The sequence below is a fragment of the Phragmites australis genome, chromosome 14 (assembly GCF_958298935.1).
Source record: "Phragmites australis chromosome 14, lpPhrAust1.1, whole genome shotgun sequence".
NCBI lineage: Eukaryota > Viridiplantae > Streptophyta > Magnoliopsida > Poales > Poaceae > Phragmites > Phragmites australis.
In genome coordinates, this window is record NC_084934.1 from 19,859,595 (window position 1) to 19,885,255 (window position 25,661).

The 25,661-nt window shown below is 43.8% G+C and overlaps 3 protein-coding genes across 4 annotated transcripts; 1 reads left to right on the forward strand and 2 right to left on the reverse strand.

The window, feature by feature from the left end:
- The first annotated feature begins 3,431 nt into the window (after positions 1 to 3,431).
- Positions 3,432 to 9,221, forward strand: LOC133890433 (filament-like plant protein 3). 2 transcript variants are annotated; one of them, XM_062330801.1, is made up of 6 exons: positions 3,432 to 3,727; positions 4,263 to 4,457; positions 6,183 to 6,366; positions 6,659 to 7,143; positions 7,241 to 8,668; positions 8,801 to 9,221. In XM_062330801.1, exons 2-6 carry the CDS (start codon positions 4,353 to 4,355, stop codon positions 9,014 to 9,016), a joined length of 2,418 nt encoding a protein of 805 aa, XP_062186785.1. In that variant the 5' UTR covers positions 3,432 to 3,727; positions 4,263 to 4,352; the 3' UTR covers positions 9,017 to 9,221. The 2 variants fall into 2 exon arrangements, with proteins under 2 accessions (XP_062186785.1, XP_062186786.1); XM_062330802.1 differs by lacking the exons at positions 3,432 to 3,727; positions 4,263 to 4,457 and adding an exon at positions 4,816 to 5,889.
- Positions 9,222 to 9,785: 564 nt separating this feature from the next.
- Positions 9,786 to 14,239, reverse strand: LOC133890434 (uncharacterized). Its single transcript, XM_062330804.1, has 12 exons — positions 14,023 to 14,239; positions 13,792 to 13,907; positions 13,663 to 13,692; positions 13,437 to 13,573; positions 13,101 to 13,277; positions 12,882 to 12,945; positions 12,682 to 12,789; positions 11,900 to 12,053; positions 11,174 to 11,263; positions 10,880 to 10,935; positions 10,582 to 10,639; positions 9,786 to 10,353 (listed from the first exon to the last, which is right to left on the reverse strand). The coding sequence occupies exons 1-12, from the start codon at positions 14,102 to 14,104 to the stop codon at positions 9,968 to 9,970; spliced, it is 1,458 nt and encodes a 485-aa protein (XP_062186788.1). The 5' UTR covers positions 14,105 to 14,239; the 3' UTR covers positions 9,786 to 9,967.
- Positions 14,240 to 17,787: 3,548 nt separating this feature from the next.
- On the reverse strand, positions 17,788 to 22,282 carry LOC133890895 (probable protein phosphatase 2C 62). The gene is made up of 5 exons (XM_062331520.1): positions 21,861 to 22,282; positions 19,761 to 20,012; positions 19,055 to 19,340; positions 18,685 to 18,839; positions 17,788 to 18,147 (listed from the first exon to the last, which is right to left on the reverse strand). The coding sequence occupies exons 1-5, from the start codon at positions 21,897 to 21,899 to the stop codon at positions 18,007 to 18,009; spliced, it is 873 nt and encodes a 290-aa protein (XP_062187504.1). The 5' UTR covers positions 21,900 to 22,282; the 3' UTR covers positions 17,788 to 18,006.
- Between the last annotated feature and the right edge of the window lie 3,379 nt (positions 22,283 to 25,661).

Here is a 25,661-nt window from a genome sequence, read left to right on the forward strand (position 1 = left end):
ATTTAATCGCCTTCTTTAATATGCACGTGTTCATCTCTACCGGAACTTGATCACTATGCACTTCGGCCAACGGAAGAAGAGCCCATATATGGCCTTGTAGTCCAAAAATGTCAAATAGTTTAGAACACTTTTTGAAAGCTAAAACGTCAAAGATATTACTACGGAGGGAGTAATATTCATGGTATGTACAAGGACTATAATTCCTATCAAGCTAATTAAATGAAAGGTGGGTAGACACAGCTATACGCGTTGTCGGTTCTTGGATGGTACCGAATATGGTATATAGATAAGAACCTATTGGGCGATCTGAGGTGCTTGTAGATCAAAGAACCGAGTGAGATAACTATAATCACAAGTCTCAAAACTGACTGCGATCATGATATTTGAACTTACTAGTTATAGGTTTTTTATAATGATTCTCCCGTTTACCCCTTTGTCTCCCCCTTCTCCCCTTTGTGCTGCCCTCTCTCTATGGCCCCACTATCAGTGATGGCATTTGTCATGGATCGAGGAAGACACCTGCTACGACGAAGGTGGATGCCGGTGCAAAATCGAGCAGTTCAGGTTCGCTCCGGGAGGGATGCAAATCTGGTGGCTAGTAAACCTGCTAAAAATGCTCGAACTCAACAAGCTACGACTCAAGCTCAACTACTCGAATGGCAAAAGTGCTGATCTCAACCCTGCATCAAAGCTCATCGAGCACAAGGAGCAATCTCAGCAATTCGTTTTTGTGTTGTTGTTGATGGATTGAATGGCAATATGACAAGCTAGCATGGAACCCTCCAGTTTCATAAATAAAAAAAGGCTAACTTGAACACATATAATATTTGTTCACAATATCTCAACATCTAGACTGTATAATTGGAATCTTATGGACATTAAGGCCACAATATCAGAAGAACAATGCCCGTAATTTCCGGAGTAATTATAATTTCAGTGTTTCTTTACTTCACGTCGACTTGCTGTGTCGGAATCATAGATTGCATCCAATCTCGAATTCTGAACGTGCGACATACACTCAAGCATGTACTACTGTGCAATTCGAATCTGATCATCATGTCATGTGGTTATCTGCATATCTGTACCACTGCTGAGATGTGTTATTTAGGGAATCGTTTGATGTGTTAGTTGGTTCGATTATCCTCAGAAACAAAAATAAAGTGCCGTAGGTGTCCACATTATTGATACATAGGTTATCCATTTACGCAACATTGACTTTCGACAGGAGGGCAAGTACAGGTCATCAGTTTTATATGGCAATTTCGTACACGTTAATTATGCCCTCTAGGACTCATCTCGTCTTAAAAAAACCTCTAATTTGTAATATCATGCTAAGGACATTTTACCTAGGCCAAGCTACATCTATGCTACATTATCAACCCTCACATCATGCCTCTTCCTCCCTACCTACTTGTGCTCCTCTATTACCGCTGCCGCCGCCCTGCTCACCAGACATGGCCAAAGTGCAGGTCTCTAAGCTTTTACCATTCGTCACGCTTCCCTAACACATCCGTATCTATCGTTGCCTCACCGCATACGTTGCTGGCCCTCCAGCCCTGCGCTTCCTAAATCATGCATAGTCATCATAGCGTTGCTCATCATCACCTTCAAACCTCGCTTTCGGAACTGTCGCCGCCTCATTGCGATGCTTCCACCACCCCCTACATCGATCGGTACACCATCTCTCCGTCCTCCCTGCGTACCCAGGGGAGCCATGAACCCTCTACAAACCGTAAACTACGTAAACCCCTATCGTTGCCAAAGTCGAAGGAGGTCGTAGTGTGCTCATAGCACGCTGCCAAAAGCGAAGATGCAATACTGAGCCTCTTTCATTACCATATCCAAACAACATGATAGAGAAATATCATGAATCATACGTAAAGGCCAGATCTTTATTGTATTGTATCAAAGCGTATAATAGGACAAAATATCATATCTATGTGTAAGTGAACATTTATCTAAATGTCACCATGGGTTTAGGCCCAATGTGCATGGAATTCAGGGGAGGTCATGAGACATCTTTACATATTGTACCGTGATTTGTAACGTTTCTTTATGAAATGAGATTCTTATGGAATCACCGAATAAGTAAAAGAAACGCTACTAGTGACTTTGTACCATTATCTTTAAGACGTTGACTTTAAAAATACTACTAATTCGGTGTATGACAAGCTCATAAATTAATGGTGGCATTTGATAATGATAATATATATATATGGTCAAAATTTCACCAGAAATGCACGCAGTATCCCAAGGGTCGGCACATCCCAATTTGACAAGGGAGTTTCACCGTTTTATTGACCTTTGAGCTGCTCTTACCCCTCTCTTTTCACTCAATTCATTCGCTCATCAGATGATCGGAAAACCCATTTCAGATCTTTTAGTTCAATCTCTTTCTTGTCAATGAAGGGATGGCTGAAACTCGAATGCCCACCACCTAAATTCGAAGTATCCTAGGGTTATAAAAAAGAAAACCTCAAATCGCTGAAGAGGCTAATAGATGGTTGGCAGCCAATACATGTCAAAGTTTCGTCATTGATCAGGATGATTAGAGTGAAGATCAGAAAGGGGGGTTGATTAATTCGTACATGTTTGATTGCCTCCTTACTTATTACAAAAGAAAAGATTTGGAAAAGGAGAGGTTGATCGTGACATTATACTTTTTGACACCGTTTCTGCCCCCAAATTGAAATTTTCTCCTGCAAGGCGCTTTCAGAGTCCCACAAGACGCCAACCTGACGATTCATCTGTCAGCATTCAATTTCCTCTGTCATGTGCCATATTTTTTCCTAAGCAATTTTTGTCTTTGGGAATACAGTGACTGCACGTTCACACCAATCACTTGCTCGTAGAAGACAACGGCAGAAATACTGCTACTCAGTGATTAAAATTTTGCTAAAATTTTAGTGAAATTTTGGGGATTTCGAATGAGAACGAAATATCTAATTCTGGAATTATCTTTTAGTAACATGTAAGATACACATAACAAATGACGAAAAATTCACAAAATTTCGTGAATTTCGATCTTTTCACTGGTAAATAAAAAGAAATTATAAAATTAAATTAAAATCCCTCGGCTTACTCATGTGGGGCAAATATTTGCATGCCGTACTGCAGTGCGAGACAGCGTGTCCCTGCTACGCTTGTCCATCAACGACGTAGCCATCTCTCATGGCTCATTTGTTTGCAGTGATAGTAGTAGTGTCCTCGGTTTACAAATCGATTTGTATCCATGCGTACTCATATGGCATTTGTTGTAGCTAGTAACTTTTTTCTTTTCAGTTTCTCAGTACAAGTGGAAAATCCACCAAATCTAAGAAATAGTAAATGGGATGGGACTTTCAGGGGAATTTCTGAGAAATATAGGAAGTCTTATGTTTTAAATGGGTCCCTGGCATCTTTTGCAGCATAAAAGCGGGGCAAACTTACAGCACACTGACTCGTCTCCACGACTACACTACAACCTGCATGTACGTCAGCGTCACTGCGAAGCCTTCGTTTCTGAGACGCCCACGCCTTTTTCTCTCCTAATCTTCTACTCCCCATGCGCACTGCACTGCGTCTGTCTGTCCGAGCTGACGGTTTTAAAACAATCGCAGCGCAGACATGTTCCCTTCCATAAGGGTCGCGCTCGCGTTTCGTGTGCCGCGCCGGGGAGGAAGCCGGTGACAAAAGGAAGGCGCGGTTCTTGGACTCCTTCCCGGGAGGTTGCGGGATTTCGGTGGAGGTGAGCTTCGCCTCGGTCCCGTTTCATGGAGGACTTCAGCTCGGCTCTCTCTTCAGATTCTTGGAGTGGAGTTGCCTTTCTGTTCTTGGAGTTTTTGCTCTGTTCCTCCCTTCTTCTTTTTTTGTGTTGTTCTTTCGGTTTCTGCTCTATCCCTTCTCGGCAATTTGTGCGCCATGGACGGCGGTCTCTCATTTGCGTGGTTTCTTGGTGGAGTGGGTTTGTTTCTTGGGGAGCCAAGAGATGCAATTTCTGTTCTTGTGCACCTGTAATTTTGGTTCCTGTGCAGATGTAATCTGGGTGTCTGGGTGACTTCGATTTCTGGGCAGTTTGTTCAAATGGGCGCATACACATGAACATTAGAATTGGTGTGCACTTGAGGCGTTTAAATTTGATGATGAATTGTCAGATAAATAAGCATTGGATTGCATGAACGTTGTGTTCTTGGAAGTTTTGCTTCTAGTCTTGTCTGTACTAATTGTTGGATAGATGGACTGAACTGTTGTCCTTTGATATTGTCCCCTTTTTTGTTTCCCAGTGTGATCATGAACTCTTCCAGATAGAGGAAAGGAAACAGAGGCACCGAAGCATCGGCATTGGTGTAGAGTAGAGGTCTCCGACTCCGAGGATGGATCGCCGGAGCTGGCTGTGGCGGCGGAAGTCGGCGGAGAAGAGCCCCGCCGAGACCGAGACCTCGGCCTCCTCAGCATCCGAGAGGTTAACTGATGAACAGGTGAGGGGATCAAAAGAAGAAAAAAACATCTTTTTTCTTGTACTGTCGGTTACAGTTTCTTCTGCCGTTTCTTCTCAACTGATATGTTCAAATTGATAATTTGATACTACGAAGTATGCAGAAATGTTCATCATTCATCTGCTCATGTTCTGAATTCTGCATTTCTACGATGTCATACTCAATTTTAGAAACATAGGGACACTCATTTCTCCTCATCCCATGTCTAGACTAGTAGAGTGTACCACAAGCAAAGCTTTGCTCGGCGTTCATTTGACTTTGTGAGTCGCACCGCAATCCTTCAGTTAACAGGTCATGTCGCATGTGCAGTGCACAAGGGGGGTGGGAAACGCCTTGTGACACGGCAAACATGTGAGGTTTCATCCATCCGGTGCCAAATCTGTAGGGCCTCTTAAGCTTGGTAATCTATCACCAAGTTGCAACACATAAAAACTCTTCAAAACTCAAACCACCGATAGCGTTAGGCAGGGATTTCTGGTGAGTTGTCAGTTATCCTGGACAAAGGCCTTGCTGTTCCTGACCCTTATTTCTGATGCTGTGTGCTACAGGAGCATCGTTCTCTGGATGTTTCAGCAAATTCTGTATAGGTTTAGCCTCTTGTCTATCAATAACAGGATAAACGCGTGTATTCAGCGTCGTCGTAGACCTCCGAATAGCGGATCAATCATTTTAGTACAGGTAGAGTGGCTGACCATAAGCATCTATGCCCCCCACATGGCATTGAGAGGCAGCAAAATTGAGTTTCACCCCCTGATTTGCTGAGCAGCAGTAACACTAACCATTCCCTTTCTGTTCATGATTCTGTGACAATTCCAGTAGGACACTCACTAATTGGGAGGTGGAGAATGAGACCGTCCTGGGTGTTTCTATACCAGGAAGGCTCAGCAGTACAAGCCCTACCTGACCGCTGCGTGTCCCGCCATGGACAATGAGGATGTGGGTGTTGGTTGGGACTAGCTTTTCTCTGACAATATCATGGCTGCTTGAGGCCAGGGCAGCATAGCAGGATGCATTTGTTGGGTTGGCCGGCCGGCCGTTCCATGTGCTGCACCTGCACCTTTGGCCCAACCCAAATGGCTTTTCCTGTTGCTGGGTGCTGGCACAGAGCAATCAGGATGGATGCCTCTCTCTCTGTATCTTCCAGCTCTGGTCTGGTCCTCTGCATCAGTACCTGGTGCCATTGCTTGTGATCTTTGACCAGAGCTGCTTGCCTTCTCCATGAAATTGTGCGTCCTCCTAGTAATGTCTGATTCAACACTTAAATTAAGTACCGTGTGTCCTACTCCTACCGTCTAGAAGTAACTCCATGAGCGATTGGGATTTATGAAGGAGTACTGTGCTGACAGTTCTTACTGACAGCCTTAAGGCTTTTGGGAGCATTATGCTGAAAGGAAGGCTAACATGTTCTCACAAGGTACCATGCCGTGCATTTCGATATGGCAGTGTGTCGTACCTTGACCGCGATTCTGCCAATTTTTCTGATGCATCTGGTAGAGGCTCCTCATTGCATTGCTGACACTTCAAATCTTCAACCATCCAATTGTTGTATAGTATTGCTCCAAGAATAATAGTATTTCAGGCCTAAAACATAAAGAAAAACCTCATTGCAGTCACCTAAGCTCGAGCATTATTGTATTCCTTTCCCTAGTTGCTGAAACATGAGCAAGTTAATCTGCAGGATGCTTGACAGTTTGGGTTCTTGATTAGGATACTGCCAAGAGTTCTCCAAAATCGACTCAATCACCAGAGATCTCGTCAAAGGAATTGGAGGACGACAACAGTGTAAAGGTGAAGGTATTGAGCGAGAGGCTGTCGTCCGTAGTTCTGGATATCCGTGCGAAGGACGATCTCGTGAAGCAGCATTCCAAAGTTGCAGAGGAAGCTGTTCTAGGTATGTTGCCGCATTGGAGTGAATCAGAGAATTGTAGTATGTGAACAAAAATTTTTACACAATTTCATACTGTAAGTGCTTCGAAAGATATTTTTAGTATATTCAGTCGAACAAAAACTTTGTCAGACACACAAAAAATATGATTTTGAATTTTCTTTGTAATCGAGCCATAGGCATGGAGCTTAATTAGTCAGTTATAAGTAAACAGCGGCATTTCTGCACTCTTGCTTGTGTAGAATTCACAAGTCACATATGCTTCTGCTTGACAAAAACCTGTGTTCCTCTATGCTAGGATGGGAGAAGGCCGAGAAGGAGATCGCATCACTGAAGACGCAGCTGAACGCTGCAACTGCCAAGAACTCTGCGCTCGAGGACCGGCTCGTCCATCTTGATGGTGCCCTGAAGGAATGCGTCCGGCAACTCCGGCGTGCCAAGGAAGATCAGGAGCAGACGGTGCAGGACGCGCTGACACAGCAAGCACGGCAATGGGAGTCCGAGAAGACCGACCTAGAGCTGCGCACCGTCGAGCTCACGGCGAGGCTGGAGGCCAAGTCTGAGCGCTCGGTGGCCACCGATGGCGACACCAGCGCGAGGCTGTCTGCTCTGGAGAAGGAGAACTCAGCTCTGAAGGTCCAGCTGCTCGCCAAGACGGAGGAGCTCGGGCTCAGGACCCTAGAGAAGGAGCTGCACAGGCGGGCCGCCGAGACGGCGAGCAAGCAGCAGCTGGAGGGCTTCAAGAAGGTGGCCAAGCTCGAAGCCGAGTGCCGGAGGCTGCAGGTGATATGAAACCCTTTTCTTGCGTCGATCATTCATGGCACCCGAAGCAACTCGTCAGAAGATCTTGTTTTATTCACATGTTTGATGTTTTACGCAGGCGGCGGCACGGAGACCCTCCTTCAACATCGAGCTCAGGCGCGCTCCAAGCTCGGTCTGCGCCGAGTCGGTGACGGACTACCAGTCGGACTGCTCGGACTCATGGGCCTCGGCTCTGATCACCGAGCTTGATCAGTTCAAGAACGACAAGGGCAACGCGGGCACGAGGAGCGCCAACCTCGCGACCGCAGACATCGGCGTGATGGATGACTTCCTCGAGATGGAGAGGCTCGCCTCCGCGAACGACTCATCGAAAGGCGACGCCGAAGACGCGAACGTCCAGGTGGTGAAGCTAGAGGAGAAGGTCAAGAAGTTGGCAGCCGAGAAGGCCGACAGGGAGAAGGCGCTGCATGAGGCACAACGCGAACTGAGGGCTTCCCGCCATCGGGCAAAGGTGGCAGAGGAGAAATCAGCTGAATTGCAGAGGCAGCTGAACCTTGCCAATGGCGGGAAGCATGCAATGGAGGCCGAGATGAAAGCCGTAGAGGCGAAGAGAAGTGAGCTTGAGGGTAGACTTGAGCTTGCCCGTGCCGAGATCGCGAGCTTGCTGGACAAGGGCCGCGTGCTGGAGGAACGGCTCGAGTCCGAGAAGGTGCTGACGCTGGAGCTCGCAGCTAAGTATCAGGATATGGAGGCATTGGGAGCAGAGAAGAGAGAGCTGTGCGCTCAGTTAGAGGCATCACGGTCTGAAGACAAGAAGTTCAGAGATAAGATCACTCTGCTGGAGAGGAAACTGGAGGTGGAGAAGGCCTTGTCAATTCGTCTCGCAACGAAATGCCATGGCATTGAGGCTCTGGAAGCGAAGAAGAAGGGTGTAGAGCTCGAGTTGGAGTCGGCACAAGAGGAAATCGCTTCGCTGCAGAAGAAAGCGAGCGGCTTGGAACAGAAACTTGAGGAAGAGAAGGCGTCGTCTAATGAACTCGCAATGCGGTGCAAGGATTTGGAGGTATTGAGTAAGCATAGAGATGAGCTTAGATCTCAGCTGGAGTCTGCAAATTCACGGATCATTGAGCTGAGCGAGACGGTTAAAATGCTCGAGGATGTAATCGAGAAACACAGGCCAGTGACAGTGGAATTGGAATCTCAACTCAAGTCGAGACGAGCTGAAATCAACAGCTTGAAGGAAGATGTCAGCCTGTTAGAAAAGAAGCTGGAGAGCCAGAAGAACTTGTCATCAGCTTACGTAACTGCATTGGGTGCTTCTGAAGATGAGAAGAACAAGCTGGCTAGTCAGTTTGAACTCAAAGAGAAAGAAGCCGAGGAATTACGCGGAATGGTGAGTTTGCTGGAGGAACAGATTCACAAAGAGAACGAACAATCGTTGGAATTTGCAGCGAAATGTCAGAAGATGGAAGAAAAGTTGTCCAGCATGTCTCTTGGTCACCAACCATTGAAGCCTGTGGCAACCAAAGATCTTCAGAACAGAAAGGTAAATTCTACAGAACCAACTGGCATTTTATTACCATTCATTTATCTCATCTATCTAGATAAATTCTGGTAGTGAATAGTTTCAGGACTTTCAGTGGTGTTACTACTCATGAAACATCTACAATTTTTACAGGAGAAAGAGCTAGCCAAGGCTGCAGGGAAACTGGCAGACTGCCAGAAGACGATAGCTTCACTCAGCAGCAAACTGAAATCCTTGGCTGATTTCGATAATTTCATCCCTGGAACCGAGAACGAAAGCGCCTCAGCTGACGCCTGGGACGATGGTGATCTGAAGCTGCTCCATCCAGCAAGTTATCCTGCGCGAATCGGTTGTTTGGCAGCCACATGATCGTCGTGGCAAGTGGATAGCGAAACTATTTTGTTTGGCTTTTCGCATGATTGCTGTGATGGCATCGCCATGATCTTCCCCACATGCTATATAGAGATAAGCTAATAGTTCATAGGTAAGCAAGTGTTCATATGGAAGCTGCCTATAGAGTTGGTGAAAAAGCCTTTTTGGGAACTCATAGTAAAGGTTTATCTTTGTTCTCTCTGTTCATTGGAAATGGGTTTTCTCCCCCAAATTGCGTCACATCTTGATTTTGGAATATTTGCCAACGGCACAGATAGAGTATGAACGTTCAACGCCAGAGAAATGCCGATGGTGTAGGTGCACTGGAATTGTGAGGGATGCATTTGGCATGCCACAAGGCATCTCCGCAGTGGCGGCAGATCCCAGCCGTCCTCGAGCTCCTACCATGAGTTATTTGACATGCTGTCCCATTGCCGGGCAAGGCACCAGTGGTTACGGTGTAGCATCCTCTTCGTCGCGACCACAACAGGTACAAGGCAGTGGACATCAGACATCACACCGACCAGGAGGGCAAGAGCTAGGTCGCAAGGATACAGATAGCTAAAGAAGAAAGGTAGAGGAGCGACACAAATGAGAGGAGGGGTGTTTTTGGTCCTTTGGGGGCATCTTGAGTCCTCAATTTCACTTCTTATTTTTCTTATGCAAAAGGTGTAACAGAAATGGCATAAGGAGATCATTCTTACTCAAACTAGAGGCACAAGTGCAGTTAGAGAATATCGGGTGGCAACCAGGCGAGTGACGGGTATACCATAATTCATTTTTTATATTACTTGCAGAATTCAGTGCCATAAAAAGGAAGGCGAACTACCCCGCACAGAAATTCAAACTTGAACAGTAGATTCTGTGTTCGAATAAACGACAACACGAAAATGTTTAATTTTACAAAAATCAAGTAAAAGGCAGGTGATGAGATCAAAGGTACTTGTCCTAGGCGACTTGCTGTTTCTTGCTCTTCTTTTTCAGGCCTTTGCTTCTTTCTCCAGATTTTCTTCTCTTCGGGGTGTACATTTCAGCGTCGCTATTGTCATGGTCAACCACCCCGCTTCGCTCCTCGTCCTCCTCAATCACTCTGCTCTTCTTTTTCTTCTTTTCTTTTCTGACCTCAGCCTCAGCCTGCACCAAAGGCTCCTCGTCCCCCTCAATCCTTCTGCTCTTCTTTTTCTTCTTTTCTTTTCTGACCTCAGCCTCAGCCTGCACCGAAGGCTCCTCGTCCTCCTCAATCGTTCTGCTCTCCTTTTTCTTCTTTTCTTTTCTGACCTCAGTCTCAGCCTGCACCGAAGGCTCTAGTTGCTTGGACTTCATTTCATCAGGTTCTGGAGCAATAACAGTGTTAGCATAGGACAATCCAGAGTTTAAGGTATACTAGTTTTAAGGTTATAATGAAGGAAGCGCTGCTCTCTGAACCACTATGTTATTCAGGATATAAGCTTGCTAAGATTGCCTAGTGTTCAGCTTACTCAAAACTCAACAATCACATTGGAAAATAATACAAATACCAAACAAGTGCAGAGAAACGAAAATGGTTCGGAATAGATGATAACCTTCAACTGAGAAGTGTGAATCAATAAACACACTCGTAAGGTGCTGCTTGAGAAAGACCTGTACAAGAAAACACAAGACAACAGGTTAATCATGGAAATAGCTCAACAAGTACAAGAAATAAGTAATTTACATTAAAGTAAAAAAATTGAAACAAATAAAGAACTCCTAGTCAATGACCACATAGTTACTTCATTTTGCTGGCTAAATGAAAAGAAGTCCAAAATTAATTCACAATGCAGTAAAGAAAACAAACTCTGACAGAGTTTTGAGTGTTATGAGAGCAGTTCTTAAACATACTGCAGAAAGCAACTGTCGTGTGTTTGTGTCCCAGATACGCAGGTAGCTGTCCAGTCCTACAAAGATGAAGAGTGTCATGAGTTCATGCAAGCAAGTTCAATGAAAGGCGACTACTATGACTGAAGTTGAGATGAACGCTAACTTGATTGATTGCATTCATAAAAAACGAATAAAAAACCACAGTGGGTGGCTGAAATTTGATGTTTTAACTTGTAACAGAAGTTATCTAGAATGTTGAAGCAAAATAGAATTATCCCAATGGAGAGAAAAGATGCTCTCTGGAAGTAGACTCACCACAAGAAGCTATCAAAGGTAGCTCAGGATGCCTAGCAATCGATCTAATACTCCCACTGCATTTGCCAATATAGCATCCCAGCAATTTACCTGGAAACAGGAGGGAAAGGTTGATTTTGCAATCTTATCAATTACAGAGCCGAATAGCAGTTCACCATGGATTGCACATGTGGTTCTTTAACAACACAATCATGAAGATATATCTATAATGACCCAAACATCTGCTAGTCATTATCTCCATTTAAAATAATTTCTTCCTGATACTGATAACCCATTGCTGATAATATGTTTATAGTTCAATAAAATATAAACAAGTGTGTTAGACAACTAATAACCTAATGATCAGTCTATCCAAAATGGCAAAATGTGTATAATGTGAGTCTAGACTTGTAGGTAAGCATTGAAGTTCTAATAAATCACTTAGCTGCAGATCATCAGCTAACTGATATAAACAAACAAAATAAATAGACCAGTACCTTATAGAACTGCTAGCTATATAGGTCACCTGAGCATATGTGCGTGACATTTATCATAGGGGTAGACATGTGCATTAAACTTTTAAGTAGCAACAATGGAAGAGAAAGGAAGTGCATTTTAGTATAAGCTATCAAAAGCTGATTACAAAAATTGAAACTAAACTAACATAACATTCTAAAGAAGCCATCATATGATCAAGTTTATAATTCAATGTGTAAGCAGAAGATAACATATACCAGCTTAACATACCTGTTCTCATGTCAAAGGAAGCAAGGTCCCCTGTTCCTGTACCAATATAGACATCATGTCCATTGGGGTCTGCAGCAACTGCCTTGATTGGTGACTCCCTAAAATCAACAGAAACTACAGGTCGTCTTTGTGAAGCAGTATCATATAAGCGGACCTGCAAAAAGTAATCATTCAAATAAAAATGTTAAGCCTCATCATCAATGGCTCAATGCACCACAAAACTATGAGAGATGCCAATGGCGAGAACAAGCCTTGCTAAACTACTGCCTAGAAGACTGAAAATAAACAAAAGACATTGCCCTTTAATTTGTAAGCTATAAGGAAACTACAATATAACACACCAGTCCACTACAGGAGCCCAAGTGTCCATATTGTGTGTTGCGATAGTGGGTTAGTCCCACATTGGAAGCATGAAATGAGTAATACTAGCATATAATGCCTCTTGGCACAAACATAGTACCGCAAAGCAATGATGAAAGGGAAAGTGAGATGCTAAATGTATGTGGGCCTGTCCTGCATGGGGTAGCCTTTAGCAAGTTTTGGGCCTGGTGTGTTAGATACACAATTGGGAAAAACAGCATGCATCTAAACCAACTCACATGGACTTAGCAGCAGAAACTAGCATCTTTGCAATTCGGGTACTTATGTCTAGTCATTTACTCAACAAGCAGAATCTGCTCAATCATTATAGTTACTCAAACATCGGGAAATTCTACCAAAAAAACTTATGTTTAGAGTTTTTCTTGGCATATCAAGACATACGAGCACTAAGCTTACATTACCTGATGGTTATTTGTGCAGGCTACAATTTTACGATGGTCATCCTTGCACAAGAAACTTCCAGCAGTGAACCAAGGTCGAGTGAATATACCAAGGCTATTAGCTCGAGGCTTCAGACAAAACAAGGAAATACAATCAATTAATAAAAATGATGGTTCATTAATAATATCAGAGAGAAGTTAAAAAGCCAATGAGTGCTTACAGATTTAGCAGACCATATCTTACTACAAGATGTGATATCCCACAAGTTCACTTCTATACCTTGCCTACAATGAAATGAAATCAATAGTTAGGACTTTAAATTTGCTGCTGACCAGTCTTGCATCCCAAACAGAAAAGCTAGTGAACGAAAGCAATGAAGCAAACACAGATTTTTTTAGACTAATACATAAAACTTCGTTTTGGAATTATTTAAACTCACCCTCCAAATATTGCATAGCTTTCACCATGATCCACTGAACAAAATTGCACTTTGCCCCCATTGCACACATCCCACGTGCTTGAAGGCCCAGCGTCTGTGCCAGAAGTTGTGTTTTCCTTAGCGACAGACCTCGTACATGCTTTGCCTTTCTCCGTGCAGGCAATAAATGTACCCAACCTGTTGTGCGCAATGAGGTCAATATAACTTGGTCACCATCCACAACTATAAAAGAACCATGAATTTTACAACTTTTATGTGTAAACGTGTAGATGGAGCACAGCATAAACTAGAAATCTAGAATGACAACAAATGAACAATTGCGAAATGAAAAATTACATCGAGTCTGAAGCCTGTCTTGAGAAAAGATGCAGCGCGACGAGGGGATCACCTTCTGGACCAGAATCATTTGGCTCCGGTCCCGTGGCCTTGACAGCAGCCAGAGCATCGCCGTTCAGAGGATTCAGCAGCTCAACCTACACGAATTCATCAAAATCAGACACCAATGGGGGCAAGACAAGCAGTAAGGTAAGCGCCTCGATTCCGAAGAGCAGCAGCTACTCACAACGCCGTTCTTCCTCGCCACAGCCAAAACCTGCAAGAGCAAAATATAACACAAATAAAAGGCACGCACTGATGATCAATGAATCTGACAAAGCCTCGGCCGACAAGGAGACGGAGAGGACGTGCTCACGGGGTCGGCTGCGCGGTCGGCGAAGGAGGCGGTGACGATGGCGCGGGAGGCGTCGGGCGCGCCCCACATCTCGACGACCTTGGCGGCGCCCGCAGGCTTCGCGCGGGCCTCGACGACTGTGCAGGCAGGCGGGAGGCGGGGATAGTCAGTGCAGAGTAGAGCGCGCAGAGGAGAGGACGGGGGCACGCAGCGAAGGGAATGGGACAAGGGGAGAAGGTTCCCGTGTGGCACCTTTGACGAGGCCGAGGACGTCGGTGGTAAGGGTGCGGAGCGGCGGGCAGCCGGGGCTCTCCACCACGGTCGTCCGCGGCATCGTTTCGCTTCGCGTCGCTTCGGCTCGCCGGCGCCGCGGGAGGGGAGGCGGCAGTTCGGGGAGGAGGAAGGGAGGCCTTGTGTTTTAGGGTTTTGTAACGTGCGCCGCCGAGTCGAGCAGCAGCCAAAACATGAGGGATTTTGCCGTGCCGGGCCTGGGGAAAAAATGAGTGTTGAGAAAGGGCGGCCCGGGTGGGAAAACGTGAGAATTTGCTGCCCGGCAGGGCCGAGGGAAGACTGGTCGGGCAGGGCTGGGTCGCAGGATGCCGGGCTGGGCCCTACCAGGCTTTTGAAAAGGAAGAAGGCTTATTTTTTGTTCAGGTATGGAAAAAAAGGGGTTTTCACGCCATCTACAAACATTTACATCCATGCACTTTTTTTTAAAACACCAATACAACTTGCATGCGCAAATACAACATCATACCACCATATACACGTACTCACACAACGTCTGCTAAAGACTATACATACAGAGTTTGGAGATTGACGAAATCACTACTGACGCATCGTTGTCGACATGTTGTCGGCTACCATAAAACAAAAATATGCACTAGTGAGACACACAAGGAGTAAATCTAGGGTGAATTGTGAGATTAAGGTCTTGTTTCGATGGACCAATCCCTGCTGGGATCTCAGCCCATTCCATGGGAACAATTCGGCTCATGGGTTTGATCCCCTTCCAAACCTAGGTGGCCTTCTAATATCTCATAGGTCGAAATAACTCTGGCTCATTCATCCCTATTCCCATCGATCCATGGGGAGAAAAAAAATGCCTCCCGACCCATGCTTTTTTTGTCCCTATTTCTCTCTCACTCGCTCTCTCTGATCTCGTGATGCATTGTCCCTGTCGCCGACCTCCACCGCCTCCATCACACCTTGCCTTCGCTTCAACAACCACGCGGGGGTCTCTACCAGTGGTTTTTGCCTGCTTGTTCCCCCTCGCCAGCAGTGGCCTCATGACCTCATCTCTCTTCAGCGACTGTCTCTTTGCTCCGACGATGCATCTCAGCTCCGGCGAGGCAAATCCACTCTAGTGTGGCATGATCTCTCAGCTCAGCGTCTTCCAGTAACAATTCAATCTCTTCGTCTTCCTCACCTTTCCTCTTATTTCTAGGGTTCTAAGTGTTTTACCTAGATCCATCAATTGCTGCATGTTGTTGTTCTCGACGAGCTTGGAGGCATCTGCAACATTATCCTAATCATGTTGATCGTCCTAACCATCTATGAATTCAATCAACACCATTAGAATACTGAACTATGCACGTACCTAGCCTAAAATTGATTTATACCTTTGTCAGCCTCCGAATGCGTATCGGCTAACCTGATCTCAGAGGCTTAAACCTCTATATTTGAGAGCTAAATGCTCAGTAAATCTAGATCTTGATCATATTGTATTTGTTCACTAAATTGTGCTACTTCTCGTTGTAATTTTTGCAGAGAAATTACTGCTGGAACTGGTTCATGCTTCTTTGCTTCACGTAGGTGAGCTCCCTTTTTTTGGTGCAGTTTACTAAATCGTAATGGTTTTGTGTGTGTTATTGTCATACTGAGCTCGATTACTTTAGTTTTTGGCCAAACAAATTATGTTGCCATAGATAGGATTGTCTGGTAGCGGTTACTGGAGGTTTATTATTTCTGCAACTAAGTTCTTAGAAAACTTAGTAGCCAATACAGTTTTGGTTGTGTCAATACTGAGTGGCGATATGTATTGTGTTTTGACCAGCCAAGAATCAGTTCAGTCCCTAACAGTAGCACTATAGGATCCTTAGATAGTTAGATTCACAAAATACTTCGATGTGTTCACTTCATTCCTGTAACAATTGCCCATATTAATCCAGTAACACCTGTCTAGTAAAACTATAAAAGTTGATCTTATGATATATGGGTAACTGATCTCTGTCATTCAATAAAACTATGACAGTAGATAATTAGATCTGCTTTATGATTTTTGCTTATGATATATGGGTAACTGAAGGATCGAGATGGCGGCCTAGAGGGTGGGTGAATAGGTCTTTTTTCTAAAATTACCCTAAAAAGCTCAAATTCTGACTTAATGAAATTAAATACAAAAGTTTAATCTACTCTAGGGTAAGTAACAAGATGCAATCCTATATGAGATATAAACACAAGGATTAACACAAATTAATTTATGAACTTGCAATAAAGTAAAGCTAATATACGAAATAACCAAAGAACGGAGAGACGATGATGTTGTTCCCAAAGTTTGAATCCTTGAGGGGATCCTACGTCTCCGTTGAGGGGTTCGGTCACACTTGAGTCAGGTCGCTTTCAACCCTTTTCCTCTTGATGTTGCACAAAACACTCCTTGACTTCCTTGTGGTATTTCTTCTCTTGCAGAGGTAAAATCCGACATTCACGATGATGAGGACATCACTCTTTCGGATACACACACACACCGAGTATTCCTCCAACAATAGATCCATTGACACGAGCTCGTGCACGTCAACTAAATCATGAGGTGAGCTCGTTCCTTAGTGTTCCTTTATATTTTGATGAGGATAGGATGCTACTGAATAATTGTGATGTATTATTACTTAGGAACACGGGAGAAGAACAGCAAGGGCGCTCAAGCCAAGGTGGAGGCCCAATCCAGTTCGAGTCCGTTTCAGAGTCCAGGACCAGTCCGCACTAAAATCGTCGCCCAGGACGCATACGGACTCCGTTTTCGACGTTCTACACATGGTTGGAAAGCTAAGGAGATAAGCTTTCCAACGGTATTGGTTCCATGTCCAAATTATTTCTGAGTCAACGGGAATCGTCGAAACAAGTGGACGTTCAGAATCTGTCAGGGTGCTGCGCCACCATCTTTTGGGCCGTTGGGCCGTGTAACGTGTTGGAGTCTATTAGGGACACGTCCAGGGGTCCTTGGCCGACTCTAGTCTTTTATATACAGTAGCCGCCGCCCTAATTAGGGTTGGGTTTTGCTTAGATATTGATCTACACACAGTTGTGAGATTAACGGGGAGGGGCGGCCGGGCGGCGTGGCGCAGCGGGGGCTGGGGTGATGAGGCGACCAGGCGGCACGGACGAGGGCGGCCAGGGTGGGGGCAAGGGCGAGGGTGGCCGAGGCGGGGGCGGCGAGGCGATCAGGCAGTCTATCGGCGGGACAGGGCGGCCGAGGCATGACGATTGGGCGACGTGGACGAGGGCGGCTAGGGCGGTCAGGCGGCCGATCGGGTGACGAGGCCGGCGGGGCGAGGGTAGCTGAGGCTAGACCAGCCGTGCCAACACGCCGCCCAGGCACGGCCAGGCTACCCCTCGAGCCATGTCGTGCCGTGCCTCAAGCTGACCCAGTAGGCACGGCGTAGGTGACCAACACTACTAATAATTAACTTGATCACATGCATGTATCAGTATTTGCGAAAGATTAACCATGCCACGTGTTTTCTATATTCTAGCAGCATTTTCAAATTCTTTTTTTATTTTTTAAATTTTTTTATTGGCTGAGATTTTTATCCCTAAGTCTCCCAAATAACAACCAAGAACTTTTCTCAGGTAGAGTTTTTATCCCTTGCCGAAAGAGGATGTCATTGGCACATGAAAAATTCCCTTCGGGGTTTAATTCCATGTGGTTTTTGCCCCTGGCATCCAAACAAGCCCTAACTGGGTATTTCCCCCCTCTTTTTGATAAAATCTTATGAAATAAAGATTACTGCACCAGAATGAACAACAACGAACTTAAATTACAATGATGGTAGTTGATACATACTTTATTTGGAGCCTTTAACACACAACAATACGTTACAAGCCTTGATTGATACCCTTTGTGGATTGTCCCCAAAACAAAAGAAGGTTAAACACAATACCCGACAGCAGCAAGCATTAAGACCGTTTAACACGACAACAGTTGTACAACTTGGAGGTGAACAGCTTGACATTTCGCTAGCACAGGAACTTGACGACGATGACTGATATGTCATCTTTGCTCTTCCTGTTCACAGCCTGCTCAGTCAGGTGCTTTGCGGCTGCCTGCGCATCCTTGAAGTCCTTGATCTCGTCCACCGCCTCTTGGTTCGACATCACCTGAATATGTGCAATTCTAGCATTATAATCATTGAAAATGGTAAAAACGGACTTAAGCAACTTAGCGACTAGCGACTCATAAAAGGGCTCAATCCATAATTATCATAACCCACAACAAAATGAGTGAGCCACATATCAGCATGAGAGTCCATTTAAATGTAATTCATGAGTTAGAAGAATCAATGTTCTCAGGTATACTAAATTATATTGCTTAAACTACACCTGTGTTTCCATAAAATAAAGATATATACCAGTGCTATTAACCCTCATCAAACCATGTTTAAATCAAATTATATACATCAACAAACTATTACATAATTCATGTAATCCACCAAAAAAGGGGTGGCCAGACATGAGAGTCCATTTAAATGTTATTAACGTACACCAGTGCTACAAACCCCCATAAATTATATCCCTCATGCTACAAGTTTGTTAAGCTTTAGATATAGAAATACACTAGACTGTGAATCAGGTAACTCCATAACCCTTCAGAGGAATGATTGGTATGAATACCAGTTTCATATGTATCAGTATTACCTTCCACAAGCCATCACTTGCTAGAATTAGAAAATCCATATTTTCATCAATTGGTTCTTCGACCACATCTGGCTCAGAGGTGAGGTGCTTCTTTAAGCTCCGGTCTCCGAATGCCCTTGCAACTGCCAGTTGCCCATCAACACGTGGTACATCACCTGCAAGCGAAACATGTTTCAGATCGAATCTCAATAAATTACAGATCGTATGCATGTGACTATGATATGAAAGAAGCTGTTATTGACCAGCAGACAACAAAGAAATTTATGTATGTCACTAGAAAACACCTAATTCAGAACCTCTAAATTGTTATGAAAATGTTGTTCCAGACATGCAGCTCAATGGTAGGCAGCAACAAGAGATAATCGTTTACCTGGTAGGTTTGACACAAAGCCACCCTTTTTCTCGATTGATGGCTGCTCCTTGTTTGGTTCATGATCAACTGAAAGCTGCTTCGCCACACCACTCTTGCTAATAACTGCTCGCGAATCCCCAACATTTGCAACTACAAGATTCACGTACTTGTCACTGCCTATTAAGATAGCAGTAACAGCAGTGGAGCCTCCTCTTCCCAACTCCGATGCATTTTCCAATATTTTCTCATCGGTAAGCTGATATGCTTTTCGGATAGCAGTTTTTGGGTCACTCAAGAACTCTGGCTGAGGAAGCAGGAGTCAATACAAAGCACACTTGTGAGTTAAAATATACTCTGCCACCTAGACATGATTTGAACATCAAGCCATTCACTTTCTTGCTCTTGCTAGTATGGTGGTTGCATGAAGATTGTAGGTTTACAAGCATATGCACCTTTTAACCTAACCTAGTCTTTTGTTACCTTGTTACAGCAACTAATAGGGTATCTGGCGCATGATGTACAGAACATTTTATAGCATAAGAAGTCATCATCCGCATTCCCTTCCATAGGTCATAAGTATATGAAGCTACCATATCCAAACACTTGGCACGTAATGCACAGAATACTCTTACTAACATCATTTGAGCACATAGCAAAGGTAGCTCGCAGCTGTCACTGACACTTGAGTCTAGAAAGATAACAGGAAACTAAATTGAAGCATTACCTCACTCAAGATGTTATCAAAAAGATGGGAACGCAGAAACTCTGGCACAGTGTGGCCCAGGTGACCATCAAATATCGCAAACAAACCCAAATCATGTTCGCCAACTTGCCTGTACTCTGCCACTAGATAGTCCTCCATTGGATGATTTGACTTGCCCTTCACCAGATGGTAACCATGCTTGACACGCCTGCCTGACAACTTTGTCTTGCCTTTCCCTGTTTCTGGTCCTGATGAACTAAAAGCATCTTTCACCTGTCGGAAAAACATGCACTCTCATGTCAATCATACTGTATTAATGAAGAGCACAACACTAAGAAAAACAGAAAAACAAGCATGTTTAAAACATATGAACACAGTTAAGCTGGCAACAAGTGTCCTTTTTCTTCTGGCCACAGATTGCATCAGAGGTGTGAACATCACAGGAAGCATCTAGAAAACAAGGAACAAAAATATATTCTACAAAAATGGACTTGTCGATAATGTCTGCATTTCTTCATGATCACATCCTTTTGTGGACAACAATTCATGGTAACTTCCAACTTCTGAGTTGAACCTTAGATCACACTGTAAAGCACACATGCACGAACATCTATTAAATGATATTCTCAAGTGTAGTGGCTAGCTAAAGGTTCTCATAAAATAAAATCCAATCATTTTAGCTCAGTAAACAAAGCTTTGTGGGCACGTGCAAAAAGAATTACATGATCAATAAGGACTAAGGACAGAAATAAAATAAAATGAATTGACCAACAGAATGTGATTCATTGACATGATTGCATTTCTAGTAATTTTCAGTGTTTTCACCCTCTGGTTCCTTTTTTTGTATGCAAGGATGATGCTCATGATGCACATCCAGCATGCTTCAATTGTTTAGTGGAAATTGAATGTATCAAATCCTAACAAATTCAGTTCAAGCAAATTTAGCTCTTGTAAACCCTAAAGCTGACACTGCTAGGAGCAAACTGCAAATAATTGAAATTTTCACATAAATTTTGAATAGCTAGAACTTGAACACGATTATTATACAATAAAGACCTACGGTAAATGTAGTACACCTGGAACCTCATAGCAGAATCAATTTACATCCACATGCACATACAGCTACTAAAGAGATCTTCATCAAGAGTGTTGATAAACAATTTCAAGGGGTTCAGAAAACAAAGCAGGACCCATGGTCCGGCAAAACCAATATACATGTTCTTCAAACAAAAATAGTGGGTAAACAAGTTCCAAATGCTGAAAATAAATTAAGCACCATACCAAACAAGTAAAGATATATGTGGGATTTGTTGAAATGTAAACTCAGATCTAGGTCGGTTATGGTTCATTATTAGCTTGTGCTCTCCTATCAAAATCTGGTCACGAGACATTGAAAGATGTATTTGTCCTAAAAAATTAGCTTCTTATATGCTTCTGAAATGAGAAACCAGGAGCCATAAGACTTAGTTCACGTAATTTTGTTGTCTAGCTTTGCCCACAAGGAAAATATACCTTCTATAGTTTTCAATGCATTCTATCTCAGAGAACACACCCGCAAATGGCATCCATTATCAGTTTATCACATACTTCTTTTGCAAAATCAATCAGTTTTTCTCGAAAAAACTACCCAGCTACACGAAGAATGCCATTTTTTGTTCTTTCAAAGGTATTGCAGAACAATAGATTGCCATCTTCTACTTCAACGTATTTTTGATAGACTTATCCATCACCAATACGCCATTCAGGTAATGAAACCAATGTAAACAACCCCCTCAACCTCCGGTTCCCGAAAACACACACACAAAAATTCGCTGCATCACGGCCTCGTTAACAAGATGTTCATGTGTACAGGACATCAGAATCCAGTGACTCCCAAAATTGGATCATCACCGGGAAGGCATAAATTTGACCAAGAAACAACTCAATCAACCAGTATCATTCCAAAGATTTCTCAAAACAATCTAAATAAGCGCTTCCTGAACACACTCCAAGACCTCCCCTCAAATTTCCGCACAAATCTTGGATGCAAGGATCAGACTAGCTAAGCAGAACAAAAAGAAAAGACAGCCGATGAGCAAGGCAAACCAAGCAACAATCCCTTCCTCTTCCATTTCTCGTTACCTTGTCCTTCACCTTGTGGAAGATTTCCTTGCCAGACATTGCTGTGCTTCCTGAAACCTGAAACCCCCTGATTCAGAGCTCCTGCCTGAAATCCAACAGCACCTCGTAGCAGAAGAGGCAATGGGTTTCTTGGAATTCAGGCCCCCTTAAATCACACCCTCCTTTGATCTCTCCTACCAAAAAAGAAATTTTTGACTGGAGGTTGGATCAACTTGAGGTCAGTGATAATATTATATAAATTTATAATTGAGGGATGGGGTTGGTGACTTGGTGGTGGGTGAAGGTGCTTTCGGGGAACGTTTGAGGCGGTGGAGAGAGAGGAGCTGGATCTCGGACAGAGTCTGTTGACCTGAGATTAGAGATCTATCCGTCAGGTCTTTATCCGCTCCGTTTTCATTAGGGTACGATGGAACGAGACACCGTTCAGGACGCATCGGTCGCGTGGAGCGGGAATGGGTCAAGTCTGCTCCGTTCTGAGTATATATTATATACATGTTTTACGAGTTTATTAAAAAATTATTATTTTTAATTAAAATTTTAGTAAATTAATATATATATATATATATATATGTATAACTATTGTTATGTTAGGTTATATCTCGTGAATTTTAAATGTATTTATTTATTTATTTGTATGTTACGGTAGCTATTACCTTATAATTAAACTTGATATAGAGTTTTTAACGATTTTAATTAGGGCAGGTCGGGTCAAAGTCGGAGCTTCACGAGGCGGGGCGGGGCAAAAAAATCACCCGATCTTAAGTCGGGGCAAGATAGAGCAGGGCGAGGGACATACAAGTGGGGGCGGGTGGAGACCACCCGCCCCCACCTTACTCCATCTAGATCTCTACCTAAGATAGGGGGAGAGCGGTAGATTGAGTCATTGAGACATGGACTATGTCAAGTAGGTACTGAATATAAGAGAGCGAATGAGGAGAAAAGTATTGGTTTTTTCTCACTTCTCTTTCTGTTTAGAAGACTCAATTCATATGGGAATTCCGGTCTTTTCCAAGGGCAGAGAGCCACGCGAAAAGCTTCCATAGGCAAGATATCAGTGGCCTTTGGAAGCCCACTATCCGGGGTTCTACAGCCTAAAACCCCCTCGTTTTCGCGTGAGAATTATCCACGCCTCGGGAAGTTAGGTACGATTCCTCGTCGCTAGCTCATGATGCCACCTTGGCCTCGCTCGCAACGTCGCATTGGCCGTGACGGCCTCCGTGTGCCTTTGGAAGCCCACTACCCAGGGTTCCACGGGTTAGGCTAGTTGCCTTGTTTGTTTTATATATACAAAGTAATCTTCTCCATATTTTGTAACACAGTAGAGAATACAAACCAGAAAATTGCCCCAAAGTTTTGTTCATGTGTTCGTTGCTTGGTCTACCATATCGATCCTGAGTTCCGTAACCTTCAATTTTGCTGAAGAAGGATGAGAAACTGATGTTTGGTCGCGTGGTGGGAATGGTCCTCCATGTAGTACAAAAAGTTAGACTGAAGATCAAACCAGTCAGGTCACTGGTTCAACAAAACAAAAGCTCCCAACTGAACGTTTTGGGTCTTATGCAGCTCTGACTAGCTGACGGGCTGACTGACTGTGTTCTGGTAATGGGCGTCTATGATCAACTTGCTTGCTTATGGTTGCCGATAAATCGACAGCTGCGATGAGATGGCAGAGTGCGAGTCCAAGACAGTCAAGCAAGGGCAAGATGTCGGCGGCCTTTGGAATCCCACTACCTGGGGTTTGACAACCTAAATCCCCCATCGTTCCCGCGTGAGAATTATTCATGCCTCATGAGGTCGGGCATGATTCCACGTCTCTAGCTCGCAATGCCGCCTTGGCCTCGCTCGCGACATCGCCTTGGCCGCGACGGCCTCCGCCTCCACGTGCTCCTCCACCTCCACCTCCGTGTGCACCTCCACCTCCAGGATGGCCTCCACCTGCCCCTCCACCTTCGTGACAGCCTTCGCGACGCCCTCAGCCTGCCCCTCCCCCTTCACAACACCCTCTGCCTCTGCCTCTGTGACTGTCCCTCTCATCACTCCAACGACGACATCTCGAGAAGGTGAAAATCCAATCTTCTTCCTCCCTCCTCCACCTAAGTTTCATCTCATGCGGTGAGAGGTGTTAGGGTTCAACGCCTCATCTCAGATCTTAGCAACAGGGAGGAGGAGGAGGAGGAAGGTGACTCAAGGAAGGTCGCTGGGGGTTGCGGCTAAGGGGAAAACTGACGTGCTTCTTCTTTCTCTCTCTAACTGAAGGTATGGAGTCAAATCCTCTTATGTACCTCAAATGGTGTGGTGTTGGAGATAGTTTATTTGCTCGAATTCATCGGGCTTCTTGCTTCAAAAATGATTCATTGGGATTATGTAGTTTATTTGTAGTTACACTGCTGATGATATCAAATGTTGTAGTGTCTTTTAGCTATGTTGTTAACACAGAAGGACCAAATTATTGTTAAGCATCCTGCCAGTGCAAGTCAAATTGGTTTTTTCTAGAGTCCCCAGCCCCCACTACAGATGCATAACATGTAGTCTCTTTAGCATGTATGGTTTTTCCTTTACATGCTGGTCGATGTTTCGAGATGTTAAGAACATGATACATTGTGGTATATAATTTTTACAAGTGCTAATGTTCTGTTAGCATTTCGAACTTTTGTTACGTTCTTGTCATTTTACTTCAATATGTATTGTACTTGCCCTGAATGCTTGAGTAATATAGTGTGGGTATAATTTTTAGTCTATATTCTATTATTTGTTATATGATGTATAGCCCGATATGATAATTAACAATATGATATCCATATACTAGCTAATGGGTTCTTGGGAAGAGCAAGTTAGGCAGTTCATGAGGAAGAAGAGGATGAAGAACTTTTTTTTTTTATCAGTGTCCAACTAGTGCAAGAAAGCAAGATTTCTGATTAGTGTTCCTGCTGCTGCTGCAGTGCCTTGATTCCCATTAGTTGTTTTTAATATGTATAGATGAAGTAGGATATAGAGTTGTAGACATCTTGACAATGTAAAACATATCATATTCTTGGAATAATTGAAAAATGTTCAATTCAGACAATATCATTACACCAAACTTAGTCTTCGATAATGTATAACTAATCAGGATAAAACTGTGAAAGGATGACCAATATATTTGCTCAAGTCAAGAGTTAGTTTTTTACTATCTTCTATGAAGTGTGACCAAGTAGTCTTAAAAACATCTGCTTATTGTTCTGTTCATCCATATGTAACCTATATTTGGTTATTCGATATTTGGGAATTTACGGATCCATTTCGTCTTGTGACAAGGTGGAGATATATAGTTGATGTTACGAGAGCGCCCCTCTGATGATTTAGTGTGCAGGAGCTGGTAACGATACCACCGTAGCAGGTGTTCTTGCTGATATGCTTGACCTTCAAGATCTATTCTAGATGACAGCATGATTGACATCCACAACATCTTGTTTGCACCAAGGTCTTGGATTGTTATACAATATATGAATGCTGGTGTAGTCCAAGACCTGACTTGAGATCTTTAAACATTTGGTTGGTTCCGTGTTGTACTATAGTAGCATGTTGTGAACTTGATACATGAGATATTCGAGCAGATGTTGAGCATGCATGATGATGATGGTATCATATCCGAGCACCACATCGAACGATTATGAACTACTTCTAACGATTATGAATTTGTTTTTGTTTTCTCGTTCGATTGGACAATGTTTTCTAGGGTCTATGAATTTTTCATTTTTTTCCCATTTTTTCTAATTTTTTTGAATATTTTTGAAGCAACAGGGATTTTTATCCCTTTTATTT